General features: G+C 41.9%; 1 protein-coding gene across 4 annotated transcripts in view; it reads left to right on the top strand.

The window, feature by feature from the left end:
* CCDC141 (coiled-coil domain containing 141) overlaps window positions 1-17,960 on the top strand; it is a 646,235-nt gene that overhangs the window by 580,845 nt on the left and 47,430 nt on the right. For all 4 annotated transcript variants that reach the window (XM_069225437.1, XM_069225436.1, XM_069225434.1 and 1 more), the window contains exon 21: window positions 2,078-2,261. In XM_069225437.1, coding sequence (XP_069081538.1) covers window positions 2,078-2,261 — 184 coding nt within the window. The remainder of the gene's footprint in view (window positions 1-2,077; window positions 2,262-17,960) is intronic.

The raw sequence follows: 17,960 nt of genomic DNA, 5'->3' as shown, positions 1-17,960 counted from the left end.
CCTTACCGCCAGCCTTTCAATGGCGGTGTCTACCGCCACGGACAGGCTGGCGGTCGGGAACTCATAATCCCTAGGGCAGCGGTGCTTGCAGCGGTGCTTGCAGCGGTGCTTGCACCGCTGCGCTGGGGATTATGACTGCCAGGCGGAATCCTGGCGGGATATTGGAGGGGCCGGCGGTATGGCCGTGGCAATTCCGCCACGGTCATAATTGGTGGCGGAACACCGCCAGCCTGTTGGCGGTGTTACCGCCACCTTACCCCCTTTTCTGTTCAGTCCTGCAGGACTTTCTAGAATGATCTTGGTTTGCAGACCCACCTTCGGGGATGGTATTGCTTTGGTATATATTCAAAGGTAAGAAATCTGCATCTAGAAGTCTCTATCAGATGAACAAGTTACTTACCTTCAGAAATGCTTTATCTGGTAGAGACATATTCTAGTTGAAGATTCCTTACCAACCCACCCATCCTCCTCGCTCTGCAAACTGATTTCTGTGGACAGGAACTCCCCAATAGGGGCCTTTGTTTTGACGCACCAGTAGTCAATGTTTGTCATGGCTCTGCACTTCTGGCGTGGAAAGTCATGAAAAGATACTGACGTCAGCGGACCAGTGTGATGCCTATTTAGGACCCACAACATGCTATCCTGTGCAGACTATGGTGACAGTGGACATGGAGCTGGTCAACGCCACCCAGAGGTACTGCTCAGAAAATTCTCTGGATCCAATCTGATGCCTGGGGTAAATTCAAAGGAAAGGAATATGCAACTAGAATATGTCTTCACCAGATAAGGTGTTACAGAAGGTAAGTAACTTGTTTATCTGCCCCGGCACAGAGGAATGGCCAATGACTAGTAAACAACCTTTAAGTCACTCTGCCAATGTCAGAAACCCCCCAGGCCCTCTGTACCTTCTGTGGGTCAGGATACTTGCTAGGGCCCATTTTAACAAGGAAGATATGACCAAGAAGAAAATACTGAAATAAAGGAAACCTAGCTAGATCTTGAGGGACATCCAGTCCAGTGTTGTGCCGAAATCATAAAAATAGTGACCCAGAGTGATTACTGGAAATTGTAAAAGAACATCTCACCTGCATGTTTCCTGGAAATGTCTCACCTCCATTATGTAAGCATGGACGTGAGAGAGAAGAATAAGGAGGTAATGTTGTAGACGAATCAAAGCAGTAAACCACTGCATCTCAGTTAATTCCCTAATTTCAATCTATCTAACTGATAAATTTAACATTATTCACATTAATTGGCTTTGCGTTTGATTTAAAAGCACCTTCATAAATCTTTACCATGTCTCCAAAATATGTTCAAAATATTTCTGAGACTCCTGAGCATAACAATTTGGCCGGAATGGCGTATACTCTTACAGTTTAGTTGAATATTATTTGTTGACTTTAGATTCATAAGCACAGCAGGGCTTTCATTTCACTTTTTAATTGGAGACTGCGGCTCTTTCGCTGCCACAGTTTTCCATGCTCACATTATCTAGAAGCTACTTTTGTTTGAGTACGCATGATTTCATCCTTGTGAATTGAGAAATTTGAATTTGAGAATTTGATAGAATTTGAAACTTCTGAGTGACAGCATATATGTTTGGAGAGAGAGAGTCAGATGCTTTTTTGTGTTTTTTCTTTTTTACAGGAGAGAACATATTATGTTCTAATTTTGACTACACCTAAAGTAGTAGATGTTAGTGTAAATCATGGGTGTACATGCTCAGATGGATGTTTATAGTCATACACCAAAGATTTGACTTCTCACAAAGTTAAAGCTACAGGTGACAGTTTTACAGAATTAAAGGGACACAGTTTATGGACATGCTCTTGTCTAGGGGGATCAGTAAATGTTATCTTGTGCAGTCCCATTTGGCTAGTAACCACCTCCTTTCCAAGGATTTGAGCCAAGAGATGTTCCTTGTCCTTTGAGTAATGAGACGAATATGGCCTCTTGCTTTGTTTTTTTCGCTGGTCGTGGCATTCATCACTATTTTTTAGATAATTTGTTGTATCAGTTAAGCTTTTAGTATGTACTTGCCAAGTGTTCTAAAATATTTCTCTTCCTACACGTTTAGTGTAACTTCTGGTGTGAGGAAGCAAGTGCGACAGTTGTCAGAGTTGGCAAATATTCTGCAGAGTGCAAGACGAAGGAAGCAGTGCAGGTTCTTTTCAGACAGTTTAAAAAATTTGTTCATCCTACTACAGAGCAACAAGAGGAACGAATACAGAGGATAACTGACCTAGCCGCCAATGTGTATGGTAAGAACATTTAGATTACAACCTATGTGCAGGTGGAGAGAAAAAAGTCCAAGGGCTGTCGTACAAAGTGGTTGTGTTCAGAAAAATGTATTAACACACAAAGGTAAACAGATCTGCTAGGAAATTCCATATCAGTGGCTGACAGCTGAATTTGTTTTTAATTACTTTTTTAATCATTTTCAGGATACATACCCATTATCAACACCAACCTCTTGATTGAGAAGCATTATATGTATATCATCTTAATAGCTGAACATCAACCCATAGAAATAACACTTTTCATGAAGTTAGTTACATCTATAGTAGTGAATGAACACCAGATTCTTGTTGTAAGAACGACCTATACTTATACAATTTAATTACCATATATGTGGTGCCTGTGTACTGTCATTCATTCCCTTGCTTGATCAGTTCGACTTTCAACCATAGCATATTCCCCCAGTTCTAATGCCCATTAAAGCACGTTCCATCCTTCTTTATATATATATATACATATATATATATATATATATATATATATATATATATATATATATATATATATATATATATATATATATTACAAAGTGGTACAATAACAACAAAGCAAGTTGCACAAACTCCCAAAGTTTGAACCAATATTACTTTTTCTGCGTTAAATCAAGCATACATTTCACAGAGTTAGATTCAGAATGTTGTTTGTTACATACACAAACCCAATAACACGCTCCATAAATGAGGAAGTGAAAATTCCATAACATGTGGCTGTATGTACCTCATTAAACCGTTTAATTTATATTAAGCATTGAATCAAACATTATCATTCAGTCCTCAACACCTTGCCCATTGTGAGTGTATTTATATCACACATCAATATTCCATGTTCTCCTCTACAATGTGGGAATGAAGGGTCACCCTCTGGATGGGTCAAGGCAAGCAGTTATTGAAAATGTCTATCCATTAACGATTATGTGCTCATTTAGCAGATAGCTCACAGAGTACTGCAGGCAGCAAATGCTTAACCTGAACATAGTGATATGAAGAAGACTACAGTATTCAAATAATCCTTCTCTGGAATGGTCCCAGAATGTGGAATTCCATCCCTCCTGATATCAGGAAAATTACATCCTGTGCAACAATAAAAGAGGAATGGAAAGCCATTCATCCAAACACCACTTCCACCTATAACTGGTATATGTCTCTGAAATTGTTCACTCCAGCAGCTCTTTACATAGCTATGGCAGTGGACCTGACGTTTCTAGGTAAATGTCCTTAAAAATGTGATCTTGGCACCTTCAGGTCTGCAAGACTGTTCAATGTAATCTTAAATTGGGGAACTGAACTTTAGAATGGTTTGTGCTTTAATGAAAGTTATTTTGTCTGTAAATGGAGAGAACCTATTGCTTACCATATTACCATCCTCTTCATAACTTTATTTGAGGAATAATTCTATTAACGTTCACTAATATTGTACCAATTGAAATCTATTTGTGTACTACACCTTTTACAACACACTGTCACTTGTACGTCTTGTCTATGCCATACAAAACAGCTAAACAAAATCTCTTTACTATCACAGGCCATGATGGCCACATTTTTATTAAGAGTTTAATGCATGTCCTCAGTGATAAAAAACAGATCTCTATTATTTTGCAACCACTGTAATACAGTGTAGTGCCCAGAAATATGTTGGAAGAGATATGAATTCATCTATTTTTTTCTTTCTTACTATTGGTGTCCTATATTTCATCACTGTATTAGATCTCATCTACACATATATTATAGCCTTAGACAATTATTTTTTATTCAGGACTCTTCTTTCAAAAGAATAGTACATTAACCTCTGGTTGCACTGACTCCTATGCTTTCATATTTTTTTTCAGTAATCAGGTTTTTAGAAATTGTTACTGTGACTCCCAAACATTGTTTACTCTTTTGCATGCACATATCTTATCTCATTAACCATTACATGCCAAACACCTGTCCATATCGGGCAGGCCCAATATGAAATGTTTCAGTGGCATCCAGTATTTTCCAAGAAGGTTTTTTCACTGTATAAAAGTTATTCCCACATCACCTGGCAAGTTACAATTAGTATTTTGCATCTTAAACCAAAATGTGTCTGTTATTTGTTCCTCCAGATCAAATCCTCATGTATTTGTAAAGGATTTAAAGATTTAACCTCTTCAGAGTTTGTGAATAGCTGAAGCACGTCAATGTTTACTTTATTAGTATGTGAAAGACTGAGGATGCAAATCCAAATACTTTCTTGCCTTTTGAGTTTAGTTTCAAATATTTTTTTCAAACTGTACATTGTTTCCTCAAAAATTGCTGCCTAAATTTGAAACAGGGGTGCATTATTCCATGGTTGATCTTACTTAATTACTCCAGCCCGAATCCCAGAAAGCCAAAAGATAGTGTGTTATGTTTAAAGGTCAAGTGTCTCTAGATTGTAATATTTGAAGACATACTTCATGCTTTAACTGCTTGTTCATAAATTGTAAAACAGCAACAGTAGATTTGGTCAATTTGACTTTGGTATGCACCCAGCCTGAATACATATAAGTGGATCAAGGTTGCTAAGTAATAGTTCCTTCCAATTACAAGGGTGTCTTTTCTGTAAGAGAGACATTCAGGAAACTGTCTCACAGGGAAAGAAAATTGGGGGCCACATGTACGAACGGGAACATTTGTGAGTTCCTATTTGCGAATCAATGTAAATCGCAAATAAGAAGTTGCAAATCCCCAAGTATGCACAATGTGAGGCCTCAAATTGCGAGTCTGTAGCAGGTCACATCACAATTAGAGGAATTGCAAAAAGCAAATACCTAAATTTGCAAATGGCATCGCAAATTGCGAATCGTGTCACAGATTACAAACGGCACTGCAAAATAGGAAAAAACACTTCCTGGTCACCTCTGAACCAGGAAGTTTCTCACAGAATCTGCCTGGAGACCCGCCTGAGTGGAGGTGGAGTGCAGCTGCCATACACAGCACACGCCCAACACCCCAAAATGAGGACAAGCAGCCGACATGGTCAGCCAAACTGCTAGGAAAACACCTGGAGGGAAAAAAAGAAAGATGAAGTTTAGCGAGAAGGAGTTGGAGATACACGCAGAGGAGTGCTTTGAGATCCATGATGTCTTATTTGGGAGTGCATTAATGACGATTCCTGGGTCCCAAAAGAAGAAGATGTGGCAGAAAATCCAAGCGAAAATGAATCCAACTGGAGTCCATTGATGAAATCCACAAAAGTGGGTATGATTTCAGGTCAGGAACTAAAGAAATGGTGGCTCAGTGATTCACTGAATTCTGAGGAACTGGAAGCAGCCCCCCCAACAGTACTACCGCCCACTGCAATTGAGACGGTGGTGGAGACTATACTGGAGCTGGAGGCTGTCATGGGCATTAGAAACATCGACAGTTCTGCACCATGAACATCACAAAGTAAGTGTACAATATTTACTTTTGTCACAATGTAGACCCCACAGCTATGTCTAAATCCACATGGTCCACCAGCATGCATCAAACATTTGTTTCCCAAATGTAAAGTATGATATCATGATAGTACATTATGGTTAATGCAGTCAAAAAAGTCAGCTTAGGGGTCATATACACCTTTATTGGGGCAGACATCAGAAAGGTAAATAAAATGTATCTCATTTGTCCCACAGACCCCATGAGGTACAGAGTGAGGATGACAATGTTCAGGGAGTGGATGAAGCCAACATGACAGTAGAAGATCCCATCCCTATAGAGAGTCACCTGAGCACCACACCACCACACTGTAGCACTATGTCAATTTCACCAGAGCCTGCAGCAATGGCCTCTGCCACCAAGTCCAAACCCACAGTCAACTGTGAGCCAAGACCAGCATCTTCCAGTGTGTGTGAGCACAAGGAGTCATGAGGCACATGATGCTGTTTAAGATGACAGCAAAGCACAGGTGTTTGTTGGTTTAGAGGCTTCCCTGCTCCAAAGTCAATACCTGCAAAACAAGCATTTAAAAATAATCAGCAGGAATATGCAGAGCATGCAGTAGTACATGTCTGTTGGCTTCAACAACATTGAGACAATTCACAACACTGAACCCCAATGTAGTGAGCCTGAACACTGCCATTCAGGAATTGTGCCAGCAAATGAGGGCCGACCATGTCCATCAGAGGTATCGGGATCTCAGTGCTGTGGCTAAAATGGACCGGCTAAGTCATTCCATAGCTAGATTGGCCACTTCTACTACCAGCCTCTCCAGGATAACCATCACATTGCAGGTTGAAATGGAACACTGCAGCGGTGACATTTCCAGGGGCCTAGGATACATCACTTCTGCTGTTGAACTGCTACAGACGGCACAGATTTCAGGAGGCACAGGAGTTGCTCCTCAGGATAGTGAGGAGAATTTTATTGTGAGCAGCATATCGGCCACTGATGCCTGTGCCTTGCACCGCTTTAGCAGCCTTACCCCTTTTGGAGACCAAGCAGGAACAGGGCATGTTCAACATAGCCACAAAAAGCAGTAATGTACACTTATGTGTAGCTTTGCAGTTACTCATGGTTATTATTTGGTTGGTGATGTAACCAACACTATTTTGTGTTTCACTTACCAATTGGGAATCATATAGTTCAGAATGACACAGCAAAAAGAGTAAAATGACATTAAAGGTGACATGAAATTGCTTCAAATTCAAAAAATGTGTCTACTTCCATCATTTTGTGAATGCAGTGTTACCCAAAACTTACCATGCAAAGTAATGTGTTGCTATGTGATCCCGCTGGCGTCACTCCTCCAATGCTATGGTCCGGTCCTCAGGCTGTAGGAGTGGTGCTTCTGGCTCATCATTTTCAGAATCTGTGTCCTCCAAATTGAGGTGTAGCCCACTCCTGGTTGCTATGTTGTCTAGGATGGCACAGGTTGCCACAATGTTGCAGGCAACATCTGGGACATACTGGAGTGCACCTCTACCTTTGTGAAGGTACCAGAATCTTGATTTGAGCATGCAAAAGGTACGTTCTATTACAGCTCCTGTGTGTCGATTGGGCAATGTTGTATCGCCTGTGGTCTGCGGGGGCTAGGTATGGGGTTAAAATTCAAGGTCATAACGCATAAGCGCTGTCTCCTAGGACAACAAAGATAAGTTTGAGGGGGGCAGTACATGCTGATAGACAGACAAATATATGTCCTTTGTGTTAAGGCATCACATCACCTAGTAAATAGTCATCTTCAAACTCCCAATATTCCAGGCATTTGGTGTACTATATTGTGCCTGAAGATGTATGTGTCATAGGTGTCCCTGGATTTTTGGCCAATATATCTTTGATGACATTATAGGCATCACATACCACCTGGATATTGAGGGAATGGGTATTTTCCTGTTTCGGAATAGGTATTCAGTATGTGACAGAGGACAAACAGGAGCATGTTTCCCACCTACACACCCTAATACATGTGAGAAGTTGGCAATCCTGTCAAAGTTGATTTTTGTGGTGTGTATTTCCGATGCATTCCTGAGGAGGTATATGTAATTGTTCATGTTGATGAGTGTGGCATCTAGGAACCGGTTAAAGAAATGTGACAGTGTAGTTTGGGACACCCCACCAGTAACCTCAGTCACTCCCTGGTAGCTATCCGAGGCCAAAAGCTGCAGTGGACATAACACATGCACATGTGAGGGGATGGAGTTGCTGCTTAGGGTACTGCTTTCCATATGAGGCTTTAGCACAGCTATGAAGTCTAGGATCACAGTGCTACTCAGTCTGTATCTCTCAAAGATTTCCTCCTCTGTCTCATGTAATATGGTGAGCCTGACTCTGAAAATTTGCTCCTGTCTTCTCCTCTGCTCGGCAGCCAGGAATCACCTCCTCATAGCAATCACATAAAGTGCAGCCATTGTGGGAACCCCCTGATTCATTCTGGGACACCTTTTATACTTTGCACAATTACCACCTGATTGGAATCATTGTAATATTGCACGCACAAATGGGCGTTTCTGCAACTGGTCGCAATTTGTGACAGTCTCTAACATATGGTTTGTGACTCAGAAATACCATTTTGGTATTTGCGAGTCTCAAAAAACAGTTGCTATCGGTACCGAATTGTAAATTGGTTGCATGGTTATTTGTAGCTACAGAATAAGGTTCGTACATACTGAAACACCACTTTTTGGGTTGCAAATAGGTTTGCAACCAACTTGCAAACGTATATAGATTTAGCCCTCAGTTCATAAATCAGGGAGTCCAAAACCACTAGTTTACCAATTCTTTTTCTGTATTACCCATGAAAAAGTGTTGTTTTTTGTGGTCCTACAGGGACTCCCAAAGAACGTGCATGCTGGCTTACATCTTTTTTCTTAATTAAATGTGGTAAGCAAAATTATGATATATGATCCTTGCTTACGAATTCATTTTAATAACGTGTATCTTACCCCATTAAGTGAATTTAAGGATAGATTTCTATTATAATCCTCCAGGTAAAGGCTACATTGTCTAAAGGGGTCAGCTGATACCTGGGGGTACCTGATTCCTTTAGCAGACCATTTAGTGCCTAAACGTTCCAGATGTCCCTTATAAATTTAGATATTGGGAATACCTTTGTTTTATTAGGTTTACCTATGTGTGTTTAAACCATATTGACATGTATGTTTTGCATCTGCAGCATTCAGTGGCAATGGAGCAGAGTAGGGTTAACCAGCCCACTGTCCTCATACCAGTTCTGCAGTACTTGCCTCAACTCCCCCTCTCCCTTGTATCACCCAAAGAACTACGTTGATGTGTGCAATCTGAGTAAAGCCACTAGGACTATATACAAAAGGGTATTGTTAGATATATATTTCTGGTTTGGCAGCAGAATCATCTTGCGGTGACAAGGGAGGCTCATCCTAAGATGGATAAGGGTAACCTGCCTCATCTTGTAAACGTTTCTTGATTTTTTCATTTGCACCAACTATGTTTCATTACTGATGCCAGAACAAGTATAAGATCATATCAGTATGTGAAATATTACTGACCAAGGGGCATGTTTCTAATTATACTTAGTTTATTTTAATACCTGAAACAGGCAAGAGTAAATAATGATCTGTTTAACTAATGTTACTGAAATGTGTTGCTTTACCAGTATAAACAGCATTTTGTGCACATTAATGTTTCATTAGCTCCACTGCTGCAACACTGCTTAACCAGTGTGGACAGGTGTTGTTTTCTTACAACAAACAAAGGACCAGAAAATGCATATCCCAGCCTAGTTTCTGTGTAGCATCTTAAGATGGCCAAGATCTTCGTATTCATTTTAAATCTTGAAGATGGATAGCACTTTCTCCCAAGCAATTTGCATCCCACAGTAAGTGCCCTTTTGCCCCTTACTTTATATAGCCTTTACCAACTAAGTTAATTGAGTTATTTTTGAGCATCAATTGGAGCAATCACCTTCTCATACTCATTGGGTATCCATTCAGCTGAAAATCAATTAAAGCTATCAAAGATTCACCGTGGTGTCCTCCACGTTCATGAAACCTATCTACTCATGATGTAATATGACTTGCCATATATTTTACAAATGGTATAGCTATATTGTTTCTAGGACCTTAGGGACTTATTTAAAGATTTTCCCAGGCGGGGCATCTGCCAAAAATGTAGCAGATGCTTCATTCAGCAATCGTGTGATTCCTCTGCTCTAGCGGGAGAAACACCAAGTTTCTGATGGCAGGGCCTCAACTGACTCAGCAGAAACCTCTGGTGGACACCCTGTACGTCAGAGGGCCATTGTTCAAGTTTATCTGATAATCTGCCCTACTACGGGCAGTTGTTTCAACGTGCAGTGGACCACACCAGGGAGGGCTTCTCAGTCCTGAACAAGCAGGAACAAAGAAAAAAATGACCCACTGTTCCCTCCCACATGCCGTGAGAAAACTCCGAGTGTATCAGGACCATAATTGTTTCATTTTTCAGTAACAAACTCATGCTTTGGAGATTTGTCTTAAAAAACAAAAAACTGTGCCAAGTCTCAAACAGAGCACCCACTCAGCAACCCTGCAATGCCTGCAGCGGAGCCACAGCTGCGGCACCTCCACTGAAATTAGAGATCCATACTTTCCTGGCAGATATATCTAAGCTTGGTCTTCTGCCACGGGACTGGATGCCTTCCCTCCGCTGACCTGGTGGATCTGCAGGACCCCAGCCAGACAATAAATCCATCCCTTCTTGTTCAGCTCAATAGTGGAAGGAGTCTAAATGACAAATCTGGTCAAAGCTTTACCTACTTTAGGGAGCATCAATAATTATTGAGGGTAAAATGTTTTCACTGCTCAAAACCTCCTTATCCATGTAACTGTATAAAATAAAAGGATATCCACATATTTCCGATGAAACATAAAGCCAGGCCTTTCATCTTACAATATTGCCCATTAATGTCTGCTTTTATTTTTATTTTCAGTGATTTCTAGCCCAGCATACATGATATCCTCCCCATCAACTTGCTTCGCCTTTCATTCCTCCAGTTTCCTATCCATAGAATGCTAATTCTCCAGGTGATTATGTCATACAGATTCCAAAGTCAGACTCTATTTTGTGTCCATTAAGTTAGCCTGTCCACCTTTGCCACATAGGCCACATGTCTTTATCATTCACGGAACTTGTGGAAGTGTCAAATCATCCAAACAATGACTTTGATAAACACCTAAGGCAACATAAGTCTGCTACAAGTTTCCTTATATCTACATTTCAAGGTCGGAGAATGAGTGTTCAAAATAAACATGTAGTCTAAACTAAAATATTTTTGTCATACTGGTTCATACGGCTATGTCCTGAACTAAGTAGAAAGTCCCCTAATGTAGGGTAAAAGTCAGTAGTCAGCCATAAAAAAAAAAACAAAGAAGTGACCATCGATTCAGAAAGGCTCCAGTTTATTGCATGAGTTCCTGACAGAATAAATGTTTGCTGCAACATCCATTCCAATGCAGAGAGCTGGTACCAAGTGTAAGAAACTGGATTTTTGGTTGAAGGGCACAATTAAATCTTCTCAAGCAACAGTCACAATCCTTGTCAGGGTGAATCACAAAGGTCACTAAATTAACCCGTGCTTAACCCTCTGGTAGCTTGGCACAAACGCAATCAGGCTTAATTTAGAGGCAATGTGTTAAGTAGTTATGCAGCCCACAAACAGTAATACGGTGAAAACACCGCACAAGAAAAACCACAAGAATTTAATAAATAGTTTGGCACCAAAACAACAAAAATCCAATCGGTAGAACCAGGGATATTCTTTTGTAAAGTTTCAGGTAAGCATAGTTCCTAAAACCACAAAGCAACACTTGCGGTCCTCTGGCTGGGCTAGACTGGGGGAAAGTCACATGTCCAGGCCAATCGCGATGGAGCTCATGCCTGATACAGAGATCAGGTTAGTCCTCTGAAAAAGTTACCTTCTCAAAGTCCAACATGAAGAGTCTAGTTCACAGTGGAGGAGGCTGTGAGGGTCAGAGTGGAGGGTCACCAGTGGCACATTAGTGGTCACCGTAAGCTGTTGATGCTGTGGCGTTAACTGCAGCTCCTGCATTGCCAGTTGTCCCCAGCAGTCGCAGTAGTGCTAAGAGTGGAGTTCACCAGAGCTTCACATCGGTGGTCATCATTGGCAGTAGAGTCTTAGCATGAAACAGCCCACTCATTTGTCACAAAGAGCCCAAATCTTCATGATTTCACCTTTCTTTGCAGTAAAGTGCACTCTAATGCCAGCCAGCAGTCCAGAACCTTGGAAGGCACTTCTTGGGGATCAGGGAATCACTCTAGCAGAGGCAAGCAGAGCTCAGGCAGTTCCAGTTACAGGTCCAGGCAGCTCAGTTGCAGCAAGTTAGCTGGGCAGTTGCAGGGGTGCTTCGGGAGCATATTGTCTCTCTGAAACTCAGAACAGGAGGTCAGCTAAATGAGCGTTTGGGTCACTCAGATAGCCTGAGGACAAGAAGATGGTCCAGCTCTCCTTCCACAAGGCAACCCTCAAGCAGTGGGGCAGTCCTCTGGGGGTCAAGGAAATTTTTTGGAGCTGCAGGCTAGCCTCTAGCAGCAAGGCAGCCCTCTGGGCAACAAGGTGGTCCTTCTGGAGTCTTCAATAGGTCCAGAGTGTACTGAAGTGTTGGTCTGAGGATCCAGTATTTATACCTGGTGCCAGCCTTCCTCCCCCTGTTCAGGTCCCAGGAGGTTTAAGATGACACAGGGCTGATGTCAGGTTTTTTGGGAGTGTGCTGGAGCCAGCCTTTTGAAATGTAAATGGGGCAGGGAACAGCTCTGTCCCACCCATCCTGGCAGAATGGCCCATCCTGCCAACATCTAGTGCCCCTTTGTCATACTGTCTGTGAGAAATACACAAAGACCACCTGCTATTCTAATCATAGTCGTAAGTCCACACACAATATTTCTACCTGTTCCGAATCAAAAGGTAGCACTTATTAAATGTAATAAGGGAGCCCAATTTTATCTCATGGTAGAGGTAGGCCTTGCAGTGGTGGAAACTAATTTAAGATTTTTTCACTACCAGGACATGTGAAACTTAAAAGTACATGTCCAACTTTTCAAATGCACTACACCCTGTCCTATGGGCTGTTTATGGCCTACCTTAGGGGTGACGTATGCATTACACTGCATGGTTTGGGCTTGGAAAAGGTGTATTATGCCAAATCAAATTGGCAAGTTTAAAAATACAGGCTACAATGGTAGGCCTTGGACATGTTTTAAAGGAATACTTAAGTAGGACAGTAAGATCTACAAGCCCATTAGTAGCATTTTATTTACATGTCCTGGGTACATGTAGTACCAATTTACTAGGGGCTTATAAGTACATTAAATGTGCCAATTGGGTGTAAGGCAATTTTACTATGTTTTAAGGAGTAGGCACAAATACTTCAGCACTGGTTAGCAGTGGAAAAGTGGACAGAGTCCTAAGGCCAACAAAAACTAACTTCAGCAACAGGAAGGGAGAAGAATAAATATTTGGGGGAAGACCACACCAAAGGCTTTCAGACCTAACACCAAGCCAAAACTGAGAGGAGAGGAGCTGAGCCCAATTGATGTGAGTTTACCCTTTCAAGGGAACATTCTCTCCTGGTTGAAGTCTCATAACCACAGCTTCTCCACTGTAAACAGGTATGCAAAGCGCTGAATCCCAAGAAACACTAGAGGCAAGCTAGCTATTCCATGCTCTCATAGTATAGCACAAAAGAAGTAGCGTTTTGGTTGTTTGGTTGTCAAGGACATTCCAAGTATGTTAGAAATGTTCATATTATTCTCTCTGTTAGTGGTATGCATTAGTGATTTTCTAATTACATTCTCTGTGGTTATTACTCATGTACAATCCACAGATTGAGACTGCTGAAATAAACACACTTTAATTATAAGGTGTCTTTTCTTAGTGCAGTACTTACAAAGAATGAAATTGGGTTTCAATTACCACTGCATCCCTGTCTCCTTTATGGGATTGTTAGTAACCCAGAAAGCATGGACACCACACCAACAAGTATGCTGAGCAGGGTTTAGTGGGGCTACAATAACCTGGACATCCATGCTCAAGCGTTGGTGCACTTGCTATCCTGAACTAAGTTCTGGCAGCCGTGGGTTGGAAAGCCAAACCTTGTAGAGCTAGGCCAGAGCCCAAGTTTGTGCAACAGTTAAGGCTATGCATATGTGACAAACTTTTAGTTTCTCCTGTTCCTTGAGTGCCTTGTCTCAAATCCTTGACAACTTTCTTTCAATATCAATGGCCCTCTTGCGAGGCTTTGGACATCTCTTAAGTCATACCACCAGGCCGCCTTAAGCATGGGGCATTCAGACCATTGTGGTCCCATCTTTCCCAGGGAAGTTATGTGTGATATTACAGCAGCACGCCAAGAGCCAAAGCCAATCATGCAATATTGCAAATCTAAGGACCTGCCCTACTGAACCAACTTGGAGGTGGGGTGCAGATCATCACCTGATTTCTTCCTGTGCACCAGCCAAACATGCCTTCTCCTCAGGCAGGCCTCTTCTCCAGCCATATTGCACCTCGCAAACCAGCCCCTGCTGCGTGTCCCATTTGTTTAGCAGGATGCACGTTTGGTCCCGAGGTTTAATGAACATATTCAGGAGCCCAATGCTGTTGTCAACTTGAATGCAAGTCCTGCATCAGACCCTAAGGTCAATCAATGCAGCCCACTGTGTAAATGCACCATTTTGAGTTGAATCACATTGCTTTTTGTAAGCACTACATACCTGCCATGAGTGATGGATAAATACAATTCTCCAGTTTTGCTTGCTTTCTGTCTGGGCTCCTGTGTATACAGCACAACCATTTCCTTTCATGTTCAGGAGACAGGACTATGCTGAAGTGACCTCGAGCCACTGATGCTGACAGAGGAAACTTTAATACATTAGTTATTGTCATGTTATAAGGTATGTTATAGCCATAGAGTACACTATAAAATTAGATATTTGATTTGATTATGGGATTGTGCAGTATACGTTTAATATTCACTGTCAAAAAATATTTCTGATACCTAGAATGTCACACAGCAGGCTGAAAGGTTGTATAATTGTCTTCCCACAACATTTATATTCTAAAAACATAAAATGATAATGATCCATATTTTTGCTCAGCTATTAATGAATTATTGGCATTTCAGTGCATTTTAAACTAGAAGTATAGCCAACAAGCTTGTGCTAATTGCACTGCCGTGTGCCCCAAACATCCCAGCACTTCCCTGGACAAAGGGGAGGATTAATGGGTGCAACTGTTGTGGTTTATTTTGTTTCAGACAAGAACCTCTTTACGGCCATTTTGTTCAGTTTTTGTAATTGAGATGGCCCTCTAAACAACACTGGGTCACTGGCAATAGAATTGCTGAAAGTTGGTTTATTAGGTCTGAATGCCCTACTCCATTAAAGATTTGGAACTGGTTAAGAAAGGAAGACTTCTTTGGCAGTGGATATCAATACTGCGTGTCTTTCTGCACTGAAACACTAGACAACCTGTTCATATTCGTTGCTTGTATTCAAACTCCAAGGAGATGGTGCAGAATTGGGGAAGCCAGTTTACTTCTGCAGAAAAAGCAGGTGCAGGAAAAGAAAGGCCTATGTGTGCTTTCAACATTCTCCATTTGGAGGTTTCTTCATTATAACAGAGTTCTGTCTACCCAGAGGAGTTGCTGGCCTGTGAAGGATTCCCAATCAAATTTTCAATTTTCAGAGCTGTATGCTATCAATGTTTGGTTGGATGGCAACTGTCTAAATGAATTCCAGCAAAACAGAGATCCAATTTTTCAGTCAGCACACCCAAGAATGGGGAGACGACTCCTGGTGCCAGATAGTTTGGGCCCCCCCCCTCACTGAAAACTGTGGAAAACATGGGAATCTGGGTGGGCAATTACCTCAACTACAACACGCAAGTAACCACTCTGGCGGGCACTTGTTTTGACCTGTTGAGAAGACTGAAACCTATTATTGGCCTATTTCACCCTCATATTCGCCAATTGATAATTCAGTCCCTCATTTTAACATGTTTGGACTACTGCAATATTTTGTGTCTTGGCACCAAATAATCTGCTCTAAAGAGACTACAGTCGATCCAATATGCGGCTGCTAGATTGTTGTTTTCTCTCCCCAAGTTTTGCCCTGCTTCTGGACTGCTTCACTCACTTCATTGGCTCCCTATTGAGAAACACATCCAATTTAAAGCTCTCACCATGGCACACAAATCATGAATATTTCTTGTGCCCCCATTCCGTTTGATTGAATGCGGTCCTACCTCCCTAGGAGAGCACAATTGGGCCACCATTGCGCAGTTCCACAGGAAAAATGCAGACGGATGCTCTTTTTGAGTACTAGCCTCAGCCCTCTGAAACAATTTGCCCTTTGAGCTAAGGAATACCCCAAGCCATTTGGACTTTATGAAAATGCTCAACCTACTAGCGATCCATTACTCTTTTTACTCTCTTCCGGGTTATGTTACTCAGTCTGTGGGTAGCGCTGGGAAGCCCCATTGATGGAGAAGCTATGCACTTTATGAAACCTATTAACATAACATAACATAACATAACTGGAAGTACTGGGAATAATAACTAGCAGTTGTGTGGAGAGAATTTGCCTCCTGTGAACTGTTCAGTCTTGTTGTTGGACTTTGATTCTGAGGCTGGAGTGCTTTGAATTAGAGAAAATGTTTCAACGGAGTAAGCTTTGCCAACTTTGAAGCATCCCCGTTAATTGTTGTGCTCAGAAGACTGTGTTCACTTTGCTCCAATTGAGTGAACCATCCTACAACTACCAGGTGTGTCACTTAAGACCTGTTGTGACATGTTCCTTAACATTTGGGTTTACCTTTTTCAGTGTTCAAACTGGGAACAACAATATTCAAATGGGGACATGGTTCAGAATCAAAGCTCTAGAGCTTACATTGAGCCTCAGTCAATAGAAATGTGCTGTCCTGTCCAGAGAATTTGAAAATATGCATGGGCTTTCAAAAGGGGATCTGATCTTGTGAAGCTAATTCCAGACACCGTTCAAACTAACACAACAAAGAAGGAAAATGTTCCATTTTACTAGTGCACATGTTGTAAGCACAACTGCAAGGTAAGATGACCTTGCCAAAATCCATCTTGGAAGAAGGAAAAAAGAGCAGGAGCTTCTATACCTTTGATATGCTTCTGCAAAGTGCTGCTGCATAGGACATCACTATTGATAAAGATATATAAGGTACAATTGCATCGGTAGAAGTGGACACACACCGGTTGCTGGGGGTAGTTGGTAAAAAATGAATTTCTGACTACTGACCCAGTGACAAAGTAGCATAAGGTATGCAGGGAAACTATACATAGCTTGGCATAATTTAGGCTTTGTAAAATAAATACAGCTGCGAGAAGCCAGGTCTTTTTGCAGTGTTTTCCCACTTTTTGCCCCCATTTGTGGCCCCTCAATGCTGGTTTTCTGACTCTGAGAGTGCCTCTGAACGGTGAGCCTCCGCCAGGCTGAGCCAAGCTGCCTTAATGAGGTGTGAAATGGCCTGTATTCAGACAATTGGACATCTGGTGGGGGGAGATCTGCAAGCTGCAGAGCAAAAAGCAGGAAGGGGGCTAGGTAGCCAAACTGGTCTTCAAAGCGGACCTGACAGTAAAGACAGGACCCAGGATCACCCCCCACCATCCAGCATCCAGCTCCTCAGTGAAGAGAGATTTTCTCCATCTTGGATTTTGGTAAAAAATGAATTTCTGACTACTGACCCAGTGACAAAGTAGCATAAGGTATGCAGGGAAACTATACATAGCTTGGCATAATTTAGGCTTTGTAAAAAAAATACAGCTGCGAGAAGCCAGGTCTTTTTGCAGTGTTTTCCCACTTTTTGCCCCCATTTGTGGCCCCTCAATGCTGGTTTTCTGACTCTGAGAGTGCCTCTGAACGGTGAGCCTCCGCCAGGCTGAGCCAAGCTGCCTTAATGAGGTGTGAAATGGCCTGTATTCAGACAATTGGACATCTGGTGGGGGGAGATCTGCAAGCTGCAGAGCAAAAAGCAGGAAGGGGGCTAGGTAGCCAAACTGGTCTTCAAAGCGGACCTGACAGTAAAGACAGGACCCAGGATCACCCCCCACCATCCAGCATCCAGCTCCTCAGTGAAGAGAGATTTTCTCCATCTTGGATTTTGGAAGAATAGTGCTTCCTGCAATTGATTTTTGCCACGCTTTGCAAGAAGTGGTTACCCCAGAGGGTGGCACCCATGGTCAG

This window comes from Pleurodeles waltl, chromosome 3_1, assembly GCF_031143425.1.
Source record: "Pleurodeles waltl isolate 20211129_DDA chromosome 3_1, aPleWal1.hap1.20221129, whole genome shotgun sequence".
Lineage (NCBI taxonomy): Eukaryota > Metazoa > Chordata > Amphibia > Caudata > Salamandridae > Pleurodeles > Pleurodeles waltl.
This window is presented reverse-complemented; position numbering and strand designations above follow the sequence as displayed.